At 38.0% G+C, this 19,715-nt stretch overlaps 1 protein-coding gene across 2 annotated transcripts in view; it reads left to right on the top strand.

The window, feature by feature from the left end:
• Positions 1-15,237, top strand: part of Slc6a15 (solute carrier family 6 member 15) — a 30,943-nt gene extending 15,706 nt beyond the window's left edge. The window contains exons 6-11 of one of the 2 annotated variants that reach the window (XM_004623765.1): positions 3,199-3,440; positions 3,542-3,734; positions 5,373-5,565; positions 8,272-8,431; positions 12,589-12,751; positions 13,866-15,237. In XM_004623765.1, coding sequence (XP_004623822.1) covers positions 3,199-3,440; positions 3,542-3,734; positions 5,373-5,565; positions 8,272-8,431; positions 12,589-12,751; positions 13,866-14,249 — 1,335 coding nt within the window. In that variant the 3' untranslated portion in view covers positions 14,250-15,237. The remainder of the gene's footprint in view (positions 1-3,198; positions 3,441-3,541; positions 3,735-5,372; positions 5,566-8,271; positions 8,432-12,588; positions 12,752-13,865) is intronic. The other variant, XM_023717464.1, reaches the window with a different exon arrangement.
• Positions 15,238-19,715: the final 4,478 nt, after the last annotated feature.

Below are 19,715 nucleotides of genomic sequence, written 5' to 3'. Positions count from 1 at the left end.
TTTTTATTTTTTTGGCAGAACCAGGGATTGAACTCAGGCCCTTGCGCTTGCCAGGGAAGCGCTTATTCCACTGAGCCATCTCCCCGGCCCCGTACGTTAGCTTTTAGAATGTTTTAGTCTTTACTTATTCTTTCCCCTCTGTTTTGTTGGTTCTTAAAATTTCTGTGTAATGAATTCATTTGGAAAACCAACAACAAGCTCTTTGTAGAGAAAAAAGTACCCTAATATTAATTTGCCTTGTTTCTCACGAGATTGATGAACAGATCACCTAAAATTCATTGCTTTACTATATTCTGATATATTGTCTCACACAAATTCAGTGATTTTTATTTTTGAATTATTTTTACATTTTATACCATCTGAAATAAAAATTATAGGCTATAACTTGGGGAGCTTTTATAAATACAAATTCAGCCTTCATAAAAGGATCAGAATTTAAACTCAGTTCAGTTTAAATTCAATGAATTTATTTTAGCAAATTTACTCAATAAAGTTGAACTCAATGTCATGCATATAGAATGCGTTCAGTTAGCACTGAGGACTTGACCATAATGTGTTAGTTTGTTTTGCTAGGAAACAACAATGTATTTTAGGGTGTATATAGTTTTGTTGTTTACTGAAAGGAAGTTGTACACCTCTTAGTTTGCTGGTACTATTGCAGGCAGACAGAAAGACACAGAGTACAATCGCAACCTTAGCGCAGGGCTTGGAAGTTGGAAGGCAGATGTGTAGCGAGGTTGTTCTGTGAATTGAGCAGAAGGAATTAGCTTCGATGAGTTCCTGGTCACTCCTGCAGCTGCCTTGACACCAGGCAGAACAAGCTTGTTCATGGCAAGCCTGGTTTCCAGTCAGTGTTACTCATGGGTAGCCAAAATGCTGACATTCCTGGTTTTCTTGCCTAGGGCAGAAGTCTTGCTTAACACTTAGCCTTTGGAACTACTCCATTACAAACTACTTTAATTTCTAATTTATTTTTTAAATTTATCTTGCATCTTTTTTATATCTTGAAGCATTTTTTTTTTAAATTTTATGTATTTGGTACAGGGTCTCACTTTGCAGCTCAGACTCATGGTGATCCTCCTGTTTCAGTCTCCCCAGCACTGAGATTACAGGTGGTGGCGCCAGGGCATAGTGTACCAGGGATCAAACCCAGGCCTTTGTGCTTGCCTAAGCAGGCACTTACATCACTGAGCTATCTCCAGGGCCCTCTAAATTTCCGTCATATTTTACCTAAAATCTGTTTCAAAAATTTATTTTCAGCATTTTTTTGTTGCTAGCTCAGCCCACCCTGAGGGCAGGGCTGGGGCAGCATGTGGTGCTGAGGATCGAACCGCAGTTCCTTGCTCCTTAAGCTTAAGCTTGCCTACACAGGTGCTTCAGACCACTGAGCTTTCTCACTGGACCCCCAAAATTTACTTACAATATGGGCTATAATCCTTTACGAGTTGAAGCCAACGAAATTCTGTAATATATCCACTTTCTAAATGGGCAGTTATGTCACAGTTATTAAGCTTTAATTTAAGGAGCTATTTTACAATTTGATATAATATTTCTCATTACTCTAGTATTTAGTTAACAACATACATTAACATTTTTAGTGTGGACTCAGTTCTTAAAAGGTTGATTTTCTATTTTTTTCGTTCAGCTCACTATTCACTGACCATTGGTAAGATACTAAGTATATCAATATATCACTTTCTTTTTTGACTGTTAATATAAAAATGATAGTATGAGTAATTTACTTTGAAATTCGCAATTTTTAAAAAAGTGCATTTGGTACAGGGTCTCACTACTGCAGTGCAGACTCATAGTGATCCTTCTGTTTTCAGCCTCACCAACGCTGGAATTACAGGCGTGCACCATGAACTTTGCACTGTTTACACAAAGCCAGTAGCTAAGCACTTAAAACATTATGAAACAGCTAATGCATATTTTAGTTCAGAAGTGGCAAGGTTTAGGAATAACGTCTTTAATAAGTAAGTTTTTCCTGCCACCTAGTGGGTGAAGTCAGGATGGACAGTTGAGTGTAGTTTAGAGATCAGCATTCATAGTACTCTTCATGCATGGAAAAGACCAGTAAATGATACGATGTCTTAATTGTTCATAAATTATACAGTCATGATTATGTTTCATGAGAATATTTCAAAAATTTCAGAAGTAATGACAACTAAAAGTAAATAAAGCAATCAATCCCAGTATTTGGGAAAACATTGAATTTTGAAAATTACCCATTTTCATATTTTATGTCTACCCCACAATTTCTGTGCAACCCCAGGTAGTTTTCTCAGCCTTCCAAAGACTAAGGTAAAATAGGAATAACTTCATGGTGGTTAGGAGCATTAAGACAAACCTGGTAAAGTGCCTATCCGCTTGCCTCTGTGTAGTTTATGTATGTTATCAGTTATCGGCACTTAGAGTGATGCAGGTTTTGTGTACAGTTCTTGTCACTCACTATGAGGAAGTCAAAAGTAAGAGAAGACATGCCTTATTTAGTAGGTTGCAAATTATTAAATTATTTTGTTTCAGAATCAAGATCTGAACTTGCAGATACCCTCAAACTGTTTGCTATTGCTTTCCATAAAAGTAATTTCACTGGAGTAGTTTAAAGAGAAACAGTGCCAGTTTAAAAGCTATTGTTATTGAAAAAAAAACTTAAAGGTTTAATGACACATTACATATGGCTAATATTAATTGTTCTGTTGAATGCATTCGATTATATCTTTGGCATATTTGACAATTACCCGAGAAGTAAATGCAGTCCTTCGAAATATATGCCCACAGATTAAAGCATAAGAGCTCTGGATCTCAAAGATGTCACAGATGTATTTCTTGTAATTTTAGAGCAAAGGATTACAGGAAGCTTGTGAATGAAAGAGTAGTACTAACTGAATATGCAAAGTACAAATAATTCTGCAAAGGATAATTGCTACCTAATTAAGTCACTAGATTTCCACCAGGAAGCATAAAACTTAATTGAGCATTAGTGAAGTAGTTAGCTTTATTAATAATTGTTTATTTGTTTGGTAGTGTTTCCTATTCATGAAATGAAATAAGCAAACCAAAAGTTTATTTCTATAAAAGAAAAGACTATCTTCCGGGTTTAAATATCAATAATTGCATTGTGATTATCCAACCGATTGTTAATTCAGATGAAATATTACTTTGTAGCTGACTTCTATTCTGTTTAATTTCAAACAGCTTGAAATAATGCTGGAGCCCAAGGTCTGGAGAGAAGCCGCCACTCAAGTGTTCTTTGCCTTAGGTCTGGGATTTGGCGGTGTCATTGCTTTTTCAAGCTACAACAAGAGAGAAAACAACTGTCACTTTGATGCTGTCCTGGTGTCCTTCATCAACTTCTTCACTTCTGTTCTGGCGACGCTGGTGGTGTTCGCAGTTTTGGGCTTCAAAGCAAATGTCCTAAATGAGAAGTGTATTGCACAGTATGGATGCTGAATTTCCATTAGCTTTTGACAGCATAATTGTATACAAAATATATGCCAATGACCCCAGGTGCTCATTGTTATGTTTTTCTGTTTTTCAGAAACTCAGAAATGATCATTAAATTTCTGAAAATGGGAAACATTAGCCAAGATATCATTCCCCATCATGTTAACTTTTCAGCTATGACTGCTGAAGATTATCATTTAGTTTATGACATCGTTCAAAAAGTCAAAGAAGAAGAGTTTCCTGCTCTTCATCTCAGCTCCTGTCTGATTGAAGATGAGCTAAATAAAGTTAGTAGACCATGTTGGAGCAGCAAAATAATTATTATTCAGTTAAAATATGTGATAGCCAGCAGATTTCTTTCAGGAAAATGGTTTTTAAAATGCCCAGGGAATATTGTGTTGGTTCAAATTTCACATTTTTCATTTCAGAGAACATGCTTTCTTATCAACATTTGTTTTATTTCATGAAGCAATTTCACTAAGCCATGCTAAAAGATGAAGGTCAATAAAGAAATTTTAATTGTATGATTAATAGGATATCTATATTGGTATAATACAGAATTTGGATTGTGATTCAATTGTGTATAAATTGCTACTATTTTATATTTTAATAAGGAATTAGGGAATGGTGGTAAATGTCCTTTTATTGGTTGCCATTTTCAACTCTTTTTGTTAAAAGGAAAAACATGGGGAAATTTGCTACTAATTTCTTGGATTATGATAGCCAACTATACTTGAAACTAAATATAAAGAGTTATATGCTTCAATTATGGTTGAAGTCATCATTAGTACAATGACCTTTTACTAATGTACTCCTCAAAGATTCTTTTTAAAATTCTGGTCTACTTGTTTTTATGAAATAACACAGTCAACTTGAAGTTTGGTTAAGTTTCAGTTTGTTAAAAGTTATTTTAAAGAACTCAATATTTACAATGTTTATGAAGAATAAATTCACATTAATACATGCTAGCAATCCCATTTCATGGAGAATTTATCTTTTTACCTCTTTTCTTAACAATATTGACTGAAAAATTCATTGAGTCTCTTTAAACTATGAAAACTAGCATGTTGATCCAGTATCTTCTCACTGGGGAGATAAGAATACTAGAAGTAGAAAAGTTAAGAAACAATAATATTTTTTTAATCTTGAATATTGACTTTTTATAATCTAACTATTCTGTTCCTATGTTTTTATTTTGCATTCATATTTTTCTTTTAAATTAAAACAATTTGTGGGCCAGGCAGATAGCTCAGCAGACTAAAATGCCTGCTTAGGCAGAGTGCAGCAGCTGGGGTTCAATTCCCAGTGTGCCGTGCTGGCCCCACCCTCAGGGCGCGCTGAGATGGCGATTGAGACTGAGTGTGGTGGCGTGTGCTTATAATCCCAGCCCTTGGGAAGCTGAAAACGGGAATCACTCGAGTCTTATCTGCGTAATGAGACACTGTAGACGCTGTAGTAAATACATACATACAATAAACAAATAAAATAAAATAATTAAAACAATTTTTTATCACAGTCTACTTTTTAATGCCAATTTATTAACCTATTTATACGTGAGAAATACACACACACACACGTTTGTATTTATGTGAAAATCACTATTCATGCTCTTGGGATACAAAAATGAGTATATACCTTTTAATATGATTTATCATTCCAACATCCTTATGAAATGTTCAGTATACTGCCAAATCTGTGCACTCTGTTTAGAAGTTCTAAAGTTTCACTATACTTGGTCTAATTAAATGTGGATCCTGAGAGTGAGAAGGGTGCTAACACGCGGAGAGCTGCTCTCTGCGTGCTTATTGGCAGTGGCCCTGGCTATCTGCATGTGACTTCGAGATGTCCTTCCTCGCTGTAACTCAAGAGCACAGCGACCGCATCGTACGGCTTTGCATTCATGTTGCGTTTTCCATGTTCCGCAGGCCGTTCAGGGGACGGGTTTGGCTTTCATCGCCTTCACGGAAGCCATGACGCATTTCCCGGCATCTCCCTTCTGGTCAGTCATGTTCTTCCTCATGCTGATAAACCTAGGACTCGGCAGCATGTTTGGCACCATTGAAGGCATCATCACGCCTGTTGTGGACACTTTCAAAGTCAGGAAGGAAATTCTTACTGGTGAGCTTTTATGTATTTGACTTTTCATTGAATTAATACCGGCTGTTTTATTCTTAGTGAGAGCTAAGCGATAAAAATAGATTAAATATGGATTTTAATCATCTCTACTAATTATTATTTTAATATATTTACAATATAAAGTGTATGTTCAATGTAAGTTCTATTTCATAACTCATCAATAACAATAAGTACTTGTTAATAGTAATGTCACAAATTACTGACCTCACCAATTTGATAAATATCCGTATCTGTTTATCCTGAATGCTGTTGAACAGAAAAGGCTGAACTACTTCTGTCTTTTCCCAGAAAGCAGCTTCTACATCCAGATATCATATTCATATTCTGTCTGGTATAAAGGCTAAAAAGTCATCTCTATATTTTTATCTTTGTTCCCTCATCTCCAAGCTTGGTGGAGAAAAGTTAAGAAACTATAATAATTTTTTAATCTTAAACATTGACTTTTTATAATCCAGCTATTCTTTTCCTATCCGTTTATTTTGCATTCCTTTTTTTTTAAAAAAAAAAAATTAAAACAATTTGTGGGCCAGCCGGATAGCTCAGCAGACTGAAGTCTTTGTTTGTTTGTTTGTTTCATTGATGTATTTGGTACAGGGTCTTACTATCGCTGAGACTTGTAGTGATCCTCCTGTTTTCAAGCTCCCCAGCACTAGGATTATAGGCATGCGCCACCATGTCCAGACTCTGTTGTCACCTCAGTGGACCCTGGGGGCAGGGCCAGTGCAACATACTGGACAGGGCATTCAACCCTGGTCCCTGCGCTTGCCAAAGCCGGCACTTAGTCCGCTGAGCTATCTTGCCGGCTCTATTGTCCCTTTCTTTAGCATAAAGCTTATAAAGCTAATGTTAAAGAAACTGTGGAAAGAAATCACAAAAGAGAATCTGCTGTCTCCCACTAGAAAACTTATTTGAACAATACTATCTTTCTGTCCTCCCTGTCCGTTGGGATCCCAAGTAACCCTTCAAGTCGTATTCGAACTGTGTGTCACCTCACTCCCTTTTATCTGTGCTTCATTTTGCTTCAGTATAGTAAGACTTAGGGACTTATCCATTACTTTTCCTCACACATCTCCAGAAAAGCCCGGTCTGTAACATGCAGAATGAATGCACTTGCCTTGCATTTGTCTTAAATTCTGTGTTGCAGTTGGGGGAAGGGAAACTGCCATGGACTGTGGAGTCAGAGTTCAGTGGAAAGTTCAGTTCTGTTCCTTGCAGCCTGAGATTTTAGTGCAAATACTTAAATTCTCAGGGTCCCTTCTCTCATCTGTAAAATGAAGTTTGCAATATATTGTTTAATGGAGGTGTTATAGGAATTAAGCAAAATAATTGAAATTTGTGGTATACTGTGATGAGCATTTATAGTCAAATTCACATTTCCAAGTACATGTACTTCTTCTTTTCCACATTATATGCTTCCGTACAGTATTTACCTCTATGTGATGTACCTCCTAGCACCAGCGGTGTTTGGAGAGCCAGGCTGTGCCTTAATGCTCCCCACGGGGATGAGATGGTTAGGACAGAAAGCCTCACATGAGTGAATCCTTGATGCCTGATTTCTCCTCTTCTGAACTGATTGCAAATACAGTACTTCTTTTGATTTTACTCACCTCTGCCAAAAAAAAATGTATCTGAGAAATAGAATATAGTCTTTTTGTTTTAGCGGACTTCTTTGCTAATGAGGGGGAAAGAATGAAGAATTTAACGAGAATATGATAGCATCATATGAATTCTAAAAGCCTTTTTCAGTTTTCCTGACAGCAGCTGTTCAGAATGTATGCGTCTGCTTCTTAGACAGTATTGGGGAAAATTCCTTGCCATGGATTTTGGTTGCTATTCTGATAATTACATTGCTTAACTCTGTCCCAGTTTCCACACTAACCTGTTCACAAAAAGATATGGGTATTGATGCTGAGGTTAGTTTTGGTCAGATTTTCCTGGTACTGTTTTAAATATTGCCATCAAATATAATAGTGTAAAAGTTTTATAATCTTTTTTTAATGTATTTAGTACAGGTCTACAGAGTCTACAGGGTCTTACTACATAGATTGGACTTGTAGTGCTCTTCCTGTTTTTAGTCTCCCAAGTGCTGGGATTACAGGTGTGCACCACCACGCCCAGTCTCAATCTGCCGACTCAGCAAGCTCCTGGGGCAGGGCAGGCACAGCACAGCGCAGCTGGGATTGAATCCTAGCCGCTGTGCTCTGCCTAAGCAGGTGCTTTAGTCTACTGAGTTATGTGGCTGGCCCTGAAAGTTTTATAATCTTATAAATCAAATTAGTTTCATTACGTTAAAACTCCCATTTAGATTTTAAAACAATAGTGACTTATTAATGGTAGGAATGAATGTGCAAAGGTCACATTGACATTAATAATAGAGGTAGGATGTAGAAATTTATAGTTTTTTAAATTCCCTCAATTTTACCTCATTAATAATTTGTGCTTGGTAAATGAGATTCCACAGACTCAGGAAGATGAATTAATGTTTCATAGTGAATTTATGTTCCAGCCGAGGCTACTCCCAAGTAACTTAACTCCTAGTGTATAATATCCCATAATATTAGGAAAGGTAATGTCTATTCCATTTTATAAAAGTTTGAAACATTATTTGAGCGTAACAATTCATAATGAACTTTAAAAGGCTTAATTCTAAATACAGGCTCATTTTTTAACTTTCTTCCTTTACTTTAGTTATCTGCTGTCTTCTTGCATTTTGCATTGGCCTGATATTCGTGCAGCGCTCTGGAAATTACTTTGTCACCATGTTTGATGATTATTCTGCTACATTGCCTCTGCTAATTGTAGTCATTTTGGAGAACATTGCTGTAAGCTTTGTTTATGGCATAGATAAGTAAGTATGCTTTCACTTTTCATCTCTAGTTTAAAAAGACCAGTTGTCAGTGTTTATTTCTTCTAGGAGAGGATAGAACTGAAGAAAAGGAACTTTCTTTTCTTACCACATAAAATGGTTTACAAGGTCTTATTCACTCAACAACTTCAGAGGTGTGTACTCCTCTATTGGGTGAATGGTTAAATTTCTGTAGACTGTAAGATATTCTAGAATTCTGCAGCTTTGATTTAATTTTGCTAATTGGTAGCATTCAATATCTAGTGAATATTGGTTATGTCCTAGCTGCCTTGGGCTCTTCTGAGTTATTTTTTTACCTATCTTTTCTCATGTGAGGAAGATCAAGCTGAGAGAATCTAAGTGACTTTTTCATCACATTCCTGGTCAGAAACAGACCTTGAATTCATAGCAATTTCTCTCTACAAATTTAAAGCCTGTCTTCCAATAGCTTTGCTAAACTTTTATAAGAGGAACATCTGCCTAATGCCTTACATAGCAGAACAATTTCAGAAAATGATATGTATTATCATATTCTGTTGTATGTATGTATTTTCTGTACATAATCAGTAACCGTGAAAGCCCTTTGAAGGTATTATCTAATATGTTTTAAAGTAATTTCCTCTAATATGCATAGCCCATGAGGTAATAAAAGCATGAAGATTATGGTCACCATGTAAACCAGAAATAAATGCAAATTAAGTGAAAAACATAGTCCACTTAAGTGACAATAAAGGATATAATTAGTATCAAACAAATCTGTGACAAAGCTTAGAGATTGTTTTTATTTATTGTCAAAAGCCCAAGTCCCAAAAGAGAGGGAATATATTTAATAATTTAGTAGTAACATAGCTATGGGACAGGCGTTACCTCCTGGGCTTTGTATGAAGCACCATCAGGGTGGCAAGTATGCCTGTGAAGAATGCTCCTTGTCACGTGTCCTCAGGGAAGCAGTGATTAAAACAACAATAAGATACGACTACACATCTACTGCAGTGGCCAGCACATAGGTAGACTGCTGGTCAGGATGTAGAACAACAGGAATTCTTATTCCTTGCTGGAGGAATGCAAAGTGGTGCAGCCACTTGAGAAGACATTTGGACAGCTTCTAAGTGAAAATGAAAATTTTTTTACTGGATAAACTAGAAAACACACCCTTCGGTATTTCCTCACGATGAACTGAAAGCATATGTCTGAGTAAACCTCTGTGTATAACTATGAACAGCAGCTTCATTAATAAATAACAAACATTGAAAGTAACTAAGGTACCCCCAATATAGACCCGGACGGTGGAATGTTATTCATAGCTGAAAAGGAATAACCTCTTGTACCATGAAAAGACCCAGAGGGACTATAAAGGAATACTACTAAGAGTTGGTGTTCTCTCAGACAGCTACATCATGTAGGAGTCTGCCTGTGGTGCATTGTGGAAAAGCCAAAACTATAGAGACAGTAGAAAGATGAGTGGTTGCCAGGTTGAAAGGAGAATGCATATGTGGAACCCGGAAAGAACAACGAAACTATTCTGATGTAATTGCCGATAGAGGTTGTTTATCATACTTCTTTATAAACCCAGAGGTGCCACAGCACCAAAAGTGAAGCTTGTAGTCCACAATGCATCCTGGGGTGCAGCGCTGGGTCAGCACAGGCTCATCACGTAATACGTGCCTGGCTGAGGCAGGTTGCTGCTAACGGGGGAGACGGGGGGCATATGGCAGTCTTTGCCATCAGCCAGTCTTGCTGTGAACCTAAAACCACCCTAGAAGTAAACTCTGTATTTAAAAAAATACTCCTTGGTAAGCAACATAGCCTGTATTTTGCAGATGGCAGTTGACTTTCCTGGTACAGGCAGGCGCAGGGCCTCAGTCCTAGAACCAAGAGCTCTGCCTGGTCAAGGCAGGATTCTTGATACTCAACGAAGCTATCCCCAACTCTAACTTGCACAGTAAAAGAATCCAATTTGGTTCTTGGACTGTTCTATGAATCAGTAAGTCCACAGCTGAGATTCCCATTTCTGCAGTAAATCATTTCAGAAGGCATAGGACAGAATATCTTTTGTTAAGTAATTAATGTTCCAAAATAATCATTGCAACAGGAGGAATACTAGCAATAATAGAAGCATCTGTTGTATTTTTGTTGTGTGTGAAATAGTATGTTATGAATACATTGGTTATGAATCTAACAATAGTCCTCCAAGTAGAAATATATATGTATATTCCCAAGCGTGAAGCTTAAAGATATTCAGATATTCAGATATACATTACAGTGATGACAAAACTATGGTTTAAAGTGAGATCTGACCAGGGTTTGATCCCTGGCGTGCTCTGCCAGACCTGCCCTGGGAGAGTGCTGAGAGGGTGACTGAGACTGGGCATGGTGGTACGTGCCTGTAATCCCAACGCTTGGGAGACTGAAAACAGGAAAATCACTACGAGTCTGTTCTGTTTAGTGAGACCCTGTTGACCCTGTACTAAATACATAAAAAAAAAAAAAAAAAAAAAAAAAAAAAAAAAAAAAAAAAAAAAAAAAAAAAAAAAGAGGAAAGAAAGAAAGAGGAGGACGAACTCGGTCAGCCACATGCCTCACATTGATGAACAGGACTGCAGGGGATATGCAGCTGGCCTTCTGGCTCCCTGCTGACCATCCCCGGCTGCTCCCCTCAGAAGGTATCGTGCCAGCCCAAACTCACGGCCTGATGCGTGAGAACTCTCACTGTTTTCATTTCAAGGACTGTGAAGAGATCAAATGCAGTGATTAGCATTGCTGGGCAGTCCAGGCTCACAAATCCATGAATCTAACAAACTGCAAGTCCCCTCCAAGACCTAGCACTACACCGAAGCAAGTGTTGGGAGCAGAATCCAAACTTAGCAGGACACTTGGCAATGCAAAAAGAAATAAGGTATATATGAGAAGCTGGCAGGAGTAAGTAGATTTCCTTATGAAGCAAGTCCTTGATTGCTCTGTGTATAAAGAAGGGAACTGCTTGTTCCTCCTTCCTAAACTTGCAGGAAATGTATCTCATTTAAATATACTCATCTTGAGAAGTTATTTCAAGAAGAGGAAAGGGGCCAATTACAAGCATGCAAATATTAAAGAAACATTGTTACAACTCTCTGGAGACTATTAGAAAAACTAGCTTTAGACAAGGAGAAAGTCTACAGAAACCTCAGCATTGAATGGCAGTATAAATTCATTTCCATGTAATTTTTTTTTTTTTTTTTTTTTGGCAGCACCAGGGATCAAACTCAGGACCTTGCACTTGCCAGGCAGGCACTTATGCCACTGAGCTATATCTCTGGCCCTCCATGTAAATATTAAGAGAGTTAGACTATTTATGTCTTTATTGATTGATACTAGGAATTGAATTCATGACCTCCCGCTTGCCAGGCAGTTGGTGTGAGGCTGAGCTATGTCCCCAGTGAGAATTACGTCCTTGCTATCACATGTATGCTGACAGATTTACATTGTACACCTAAAATAGAAGTTTTATTCATGCAAATTTTACCTCAACAACCTGACTTTAAAAAAATTTCAGTATAAACCTAATCATAACTTCTGTTTCTAAGTCTAGCTTAGGGGAAAGAAAGGGGTCAGATACACTCATAAACAACTCTGTGGGGGTGCTGTCAGCAAAGCCTTGACCTGGAGACCTCAGGACAAGGTACCCAGGGAATCAGCAACAATAACCAAGAACAACAACAACACGCAGAAGAAAATAAGAGAGGCACAAGAAGAGCTAATGGACTTGTGATTTATTACAAAACGTGGATCTTCTCTCAACCAGAGTAAAATTTCAAGAAACTATAAACAGGAATTGGTGATATTTGCTAATATTAAGAAATTAGTGCTACATAAAAAATGATATAAGGATTTTTTAATGTACTGCAGATAAATGTTCATAAAATAGGAGTAATCAGTAAAAGGAGACTTTTCAATAATTGGTTTAAGAGAGTTTTTGCTCATTAAAAAAAATAGTAGTAGTTATCAGTCTCACTTTACTTTTTAGATGTCTTATAGGCCATTTCCTAATGTCAATTCTTGATTCTGCATAAAATGTCATAGAGCACTCATGGTTAAATCTCTGATAGACCTTTAATGTAATGTGCCATGTAAGGCATAATAGTGTTAACTTGACCAATCACTGAGTTCTTTCTTCTGTTCAGGTTTATAGAAGATCTGAAGGACATGCTGGGCTTTGCCCCCAGCAGATACTACTACTATATGTGGAAATACATCTCCCCTCTGATGCTATTGGCATTGCTAGTAGCCAGCCTTGTGAACATGGTCTTAAGTCCTCCGGGCTATAATGCATGGATTGAAGATAAGGTAAAATACAAAACAAGAACGTTAGATGTTTTAAGAGGTTAAAAAAATTGTTACAAAGTTTTGTCTACTTTTCTGGTCCCTTGCTGAATTCTGCTTTTATTAAGGGTCTTAAGCATTATTCTTTGTGCTATAAACATCTGTGATTTTTGTGCATTAAATTTCTTAAACACAAGGGGATTGCTGACCTTGCCCTTATTAAAGCAGAGGCATTTACCTTACCAGGGATGAGCCAATAACTGTTGGGTCCTTCACCATAGAAAACATATTTAATCAAACTTCTAGAAGTATTTTTTCTACATACATTTAAAATATTGGGGCTGGGAAGATGGCTCAGTAGAATAAGCACTTCCCTGGCAAGCTCAGGGGCCTGAGTTCAATCCCTGGTTCCACAAAAATAAATAAATAAATAAATAAATAAATAAATAAATAAATAAAAATATTGTATCTATTAGCCATGTAAACATAATTTCAATAAGTAAATTGAAGTACAGATTTGGTAATTGTTTTCTTTTAACAGTTACTTAAAATTCAAGCTGAATTAACCAAATAGTAACATACTATTGCTATGAAGGCAGAGTGTTTATTTTTCTGAGATGCCTTTGTCCTTCACCTTATCATTAATAATTCTATGTAATAATCAGAGTCATGACTGAGACCTAAATCTGTCACCCTTATTCAAATCTGTAGGGCCAGATGTTTTTAGGTTTCAAGCTATTTGCAAGAGACTATGGCAAACAGAACAGTTATTTGTTACTTGCAATAAATTACTCCAAATTTGGTGATTCGTGAGCCCAGGTTGAGCTGGGCTTGTGCCCACCCACGCATCCTGGAGAACGGGTCTCTCCTCCTCTCTCCTCTTCGCTCTTTTTCTCTCTCTCCTCTTTTATTCTAGGCTTCCTTGAATCGTAACAGACTCAGGGCAGTCCTCGAACAAGCAAAAGCAAAAACTACAAGGTCTTCAGGGCATAACCTTGGAAGTTGCTGAAAGTGTCTCTCATTGCTTGCTGTTGACAAAAGTTAGTCTAGATTTCCGTGCTAGCAGAACCGAGACAAATACAAGTTTTGATCTGGGGGCGTAGGAAGATTATTAATAACTATTTCCTGGCCTTAACAGGCTTCTGAAGAGTTCCTGACCTACCCGTCGTGGGGAATGGTTGTCTGCATCTCCCTGATGGTCCTTGCAATACTTCCTGTCCCGGTAATCTACATCATTCGTCGCTGCAACCTCATAGATGACAGTTCTGGTAACTTAGCATCCGTGACTTATAAGAGAGGCAGGGTCCTGAAAGAGCCCGTAAACCTGGAAGGAGATGATGCCAGCCTCATCCATGGAAAGATAACGAGTGAAATGTCCTCTCCAAATTTTGGTAAAAATATTTACCGGAAACAGAGTGGATCGCCGACCCTGGATACGGCGCCCAACGGACGCTATGGGATAGGCTACCTGATGGCGGATGTGCCGGACATGCCGGATATGCCCGGGTCATCTGCGTTGTAGCCCGCGGGAGATCAGCAGGCCATGCCAGGTTCGTTCTAACACTGAACATTGGCTCTGCGAAGAGAAGCATTAGGCTTCGCTTATCAGAGGGCGATCTCAGGTGTTCTACGGCTGTGCTCCTTAATCCTAACCCTACGAGTCAGTTCAGCTAAGCATACCTTTGGATCCTTTAGTTTACATTCGTGCAGAAAGAATTACACACAAAGCTTACCATGACTGTGGGCCATGTTTGAATGGGTTTTTAAAAAAAATACTTTTGGTGTATTTTCAAGTATTTCTATCTCTCCAAAAACAGGTATTACCTCAGTTTCTAATAATTTCTGGATTTGATAGTATTGGCTACTCAATAATGGTATAATCTTAAAATCTATAAATTCGCCTTCAGGGTAACGCCCAGTATTACAATGAGTAACTGTATAAATTGGTGCCTCTCAGCACATTTCCGTGAATATATTGTGTAGATAGGCTGTACTTATTTTGGTAGTGTTGATGCCTTCGTGGGCATTTAGTTGAAGAAAACTACAAAATATTTTCTTATGTAATAGCTGAATAGAGCAATAGTAGCAAAGATAAGGAGGCACTAATGCCGGAATGAAAAGTTAGATTTAGAGGGGACCGAGGACAATGTGAGTGATGGCTGTATATTTCATGTAAAATACATGTGTGAAATGATTTAAGAGTGAGTCACTCAGCACCCTTAAGAATTATGCAGATTTTGCATTTTTCTTGTGCCCTGTGCCTAAAAACCTACTTGATATTTATTGTGGTTTTAAGATTACTCATAGTATATTTATATAATATACTTCCAATGTATATAGATGTCTATAGTACTCTAAGTACTGATTTAAAAACTTGAAGCAAGATGGCATTTTATTTCATATATTTCTGTTTTGCTTCTGTTTTATGCAAATATAAATCCTTTTTTAAGTGATTGTTAAAATTGTATGGCATTACATTTTAATCTACTAATAAACAAAGTTTAAAAATGGTGTGTTTCTCACAGTCATTTTGCGTGTTTCATCTTGTATTTCAGACAGCACTCAGTTAATCATCACACTGCCAGTAGGATCAATAAATTGATTAATACAGCTATAACCACTAGGAACAATAAGGCATTCTGGTTAAGTGTTTTAATGTAGTTTCAAAACTCTAGAAGAATATTTACTGGGAAGCCATGTGTACAGTGGAGTGCTTGTCGCATCAGTGTTGTCCCTGAAGTTAAAATACCGTGATTTTAAAAAATGAAATTCTTATATCGTATGTGGCAAATGAAATTGTTACATACATGGCAATAGATAAAACAGAGGATCCCTATGTAACAACCCCCCAGTATACCAGACAATGTTATGGCTTACGTTAGAGCTCTACATTTCTTTAGCTGACATACCGGCAAGTTCTTTCGGCGACTTTTCACTCTTTGCTCCGCGTTTCCTCTGCGGCAGCCCATTGTATTCTGCTCTGTTTCTACCTGTTTTACTATGTATTTCACTTTCTTTTTTTAACAAGAAGTTTATTTAAACAACAAGACACTTAAAGGGAAATCTCTCTAGGATTCTTCTTTTTTAAAGCATAATTTACTCCTACTTAAAGACAGATTGCCCTCCATGTAACAGCTACGTACAAAAAAAGTTATAAAATTGTCCTTGGCTTGACAACGATAAATGAAAAAACATTAAAATTCTCCAATCAAACAAAGTATGCAAGGAATTTTATGTTGTCTTTTCTGTTAAAATAGGGAGAGCAAAATAACTTACTGGAATACAAAGAGCTGATGAGCGTGCCACCGATGGAGAAAGGGGATTATGTTCACAGAGCCAGTCATTCCCCATCCCATCTCCATTTGATGTCAATCAAAACATACTATTGGCCATTTAATAAAAGAAAAGCAATATGCTTGTGTACATACACCAGATACTTTATGTACAGTAAAGGAATGGGGAAGGGCTAAATGAAAAAATAGAGAAAACTATACTATTCAAGGTGTGGTGGAACCAAATTGCGGTTTTTCTACTTGAGAATGTATTCTTGGTCTGTAAGAGCAGAGTTCTGGCATAACTGCACGTTCTCCTTTTAGTGGACACTTCTTGTCCGCTTCTGGAACACGTCAATTGTATCTTCAGCCTCCATTTCCAATTGTGCAGGTGTGTCTGTTTCGTTGATTGGCTGCCTATCAAATCAGAATCTGATCTACCTCATTGACAAACCCTGTCATTCACAACAGGCTTTCATTAGTTTACTAAGTGGTGTAAACCTCTTAATCTTAAACTGCACCACAGAACCATCCTGCCCTGCCACCTTCAAATTAATGTGCTCCTTGTTCTCAATCTTGACTGCTTCCTTGGGCTTTTTCTTGGCCATAGCAAACATCCAAGTCTTCTTAGTTGCCGCTTCAGAAAACAGGTACGAGGTCCTCACCAAATGAGCACACAAGCAGCACTAGGAGCAGCAGCAGCAGTTCACTTTCTTAAAAGATTCCACCTATAAGCAATACCAGGTACTTAATTTTACTCTGTCTGGCTTCTTTTACTCAGCATAATGTCCTTGAGGTTCATCCGTTTCTGCAGACGGACGCAGCTCCTTCCTCAATGCTGAATAACGTGCCATTGTGTGAATGTACTGGTTTCTTTTATGCATTCATTCCTTGCTGGACTCTTAGATTGTTTCAGCATCTTGTCCACTGTAAGTCATGCTGCAGTGAGTATGGGAATAGATTTCCCTATGAGATGCTGATCCAGTTTCCTTTTGATACAGTTAGGGATTTGGTACCTGCTTTGCTCAAGGAAGTAAGATGGTGAAGAATATAGAAATTGTATTTTTGAGGTGGAAAATAAACGGACCCCCTTCTAATGCCATCATGTGGCAGAAAGGGGAGAAAGCTGAAGAAGTCAGCGCAAAATGAACAAGCTCTATTTTGCTGCTTTTCTAGAATTACTTCTCCAGCTGTTCTTTCATTTATTGATTTGTCTTCCTTTCAGGATCCATTAACTACTTTATAGTCATAGTACTAAGCCACTGCAACAGTTAGAATATAGATGTCACACATCTTCCCTTCAGAAAAAAGGTTTTTGCAGTAATACCCATATCCACCTTCTCCCAGGCATGTAGCGTTTAATCAATAAACAAATCTGAGCTATCTTTCTTTACATCTAAATTTTGAGACCGGTTGTCTTTGTATTATTTTCAACTATTTGTATGAACTCTGGCCTAAACTTGCATCTATATATTACACAGCCAAGGATTGATTTTCCTTAAATGTAAAGGGACCCAGGTAAGCAAGGATGGCCAATACAGTGTGTAGAGTGGGAAAAAGCACAAGGAAAAAGCGTCCTCTCTGCCAAGCATTAGATTCCTAATGACCAGAGTTAAGTATATTGACACAAGTCTCAGTGTGTAATTTCATGGGAATTCATGAAATTTCATTTGGTTTTGTGTTTATATTTATAATAAGTTGTACACTGCAGCCTCCCGCTGTCCCGTAAAGCACAAAGGCTCGCTCCTCCCATCCAGTGCTCCTTTGGCACACTTCCGGTTTTCCTTCTTGTTATCCTTTCTAGACTCCAATAATTACTAGTTTACTGGGTTTTTTTCTCAATGAGGCTGTTTCAGCTTCCACATCAGTGCGAAAATTCTATGTGAATTTGTACGTGGAAATTTCTTTGCTATCCATTCTTTAAGTATCTCTGTGACTTCTGAAAGGTGATCATGACATCATGCTTGTAAACTATGTGATTTCAAATCCCCTGAGCCCCAGATAGACATTATTCTGTCTAAGGAAGAGTCCATTGAGGGTTACACACACGACATGGCATTTTGTAAAATCTTGTTATGCTGGCGTGTCTTTTTGGCAAAAAACAGCACAAAGCGAACAAAAAGAATGACAAATAACGTATTAACCCTAAGCGTCCTCTCATAGACAGAATGAAGGTGAAGCTGGTATTAACTGCTACTTAGGGCCAAAAGTTATTTTGGTGGGGAAAGGCTGGAGTTAATTGTTTTAGTTGCTTTCTCATTACTGAGACAAAATACCAATTTAGGCCATGCTCAGCTGGCTGCAGGATGGTGGAAGGGATTGGAGGAGGAGAAGGCGCCCAGCCTGTGGCACCCAGGAAGCAGAGAGAAGGAGCAGCTAGGAGGAGGGGGCTCCGAGGGATGCTCCGCGAGAGTCCTTCTGCTGAAGGGGCCCCACCTGCCAGGTGCATATTCAGCTACAAACACAGGAATGGTGAGGCCACTGGAGAGCATAGCACCCCACTGTGGATCACCTTTCACAGTTCCCCTTGTTGGGTTCTTGGGTTTCGGGGGGAAAAATCTAGTTCTGAACCATAATGTTAATAATTTAAAACCTTTGATAGGCAAACTACTTTTCTCCTTTTGAGCTTATTTTGTGGTTGCTGTGTTTCCTGAGCACCTGCAAAGATCCATATCCATGATGTTTGAGGTTGAGTAAAATCAGTAGAAATATTAGCAATTACCTGGAGTTTTCCTTATATTTTGTTGTAATTTTGCAACCATAAAGTTTTCAATAAAAGGTAAAATCCACAGATGACTAGATTTCTACTGGAAATATTAAAATAACACACTGTTCATAAGCTACCTGTTACTGAATGCAGCATAGATTTACCTTTCTGAATTGGGACTCAAGTACAACAGTCCATGTGATTGACTCATAGAGTTATTATGTCATCCATTTTTACCTAAAATGTTGACTCAAGAAACCTTATCATGATGGGCCAGTGAGATAGCTCAGTGGACTAAGCACCTGCTTTGGCAAGTGCAGGGACCAGGGTTTGATCCCAGGCCCTGCATGTCCTGCCAGCCCTGCCAAGGGGGCATGCCGCGCCTCTGGGGTGCACCAAGCCAGTGAATGAGTCCAGGCATGGTGGTGTGTGCCTGTAATCCCAGTGCTAAGGAGACTGAAAACAAGAGGATCACTATGAGCCCAAGCTGGGTAGTGAGACTGTGTATCAAACACATAAAAGGAAAAATAATATTATAAAAAGAACACTGTCATGTTGACATAAAAAGAAAAAGGTGGACTAAGGTGTTGTCCTAAATTCATTGTACTGTTGTTCTCACACTACAGCGATTTTTTCCACCATCGTTAAAATGCACATACACTATCACCACCGAAAACAAAAACTGCACACTTATTTGCATGGTGACAAATGTGCCATCTGCACTGTGCGACACTATTCGTGGTACTGTGTAACTAAGAGAAACTATATTCTCTGTCATACCCCCGCTGTTGTTCTTTTCTCATTTCATGACATACTCAGTTTCATAATACAGAAGATGAAATTTCTTTAGAAGACACTGACATTTATTTTACAATAGAATTTTGTCAGAGAAGAAGACTGTAATAGTAGTTTAAAAATACGTTGTTCTATCTGGGTAGTGGTTCCTGCCTATAATACAGCTACTCAGGAAGATGAGGCAGGAGGACCACTGTGAGCTGGATACCAGCCT

This window comes from Octodon degus, unplaced genomic scaffold, assembly GCF_000260255.1.
Source record: "Octodon degus isolate 3935 unplaced genomic scaffold, OctDeg1.0 scaffold00004, whole genome shotgun sequence".
Lineage (NCBI taxonomy): Eukaryota > Metazoa > Chordata > Mammalia > Rodentia > Octodontidae > Octodon > Octodon degus.
Note: the sequence above shows the minus strand (reverse complement) of the source record. Positions and strands in the feature narration are given on the sequence as shown.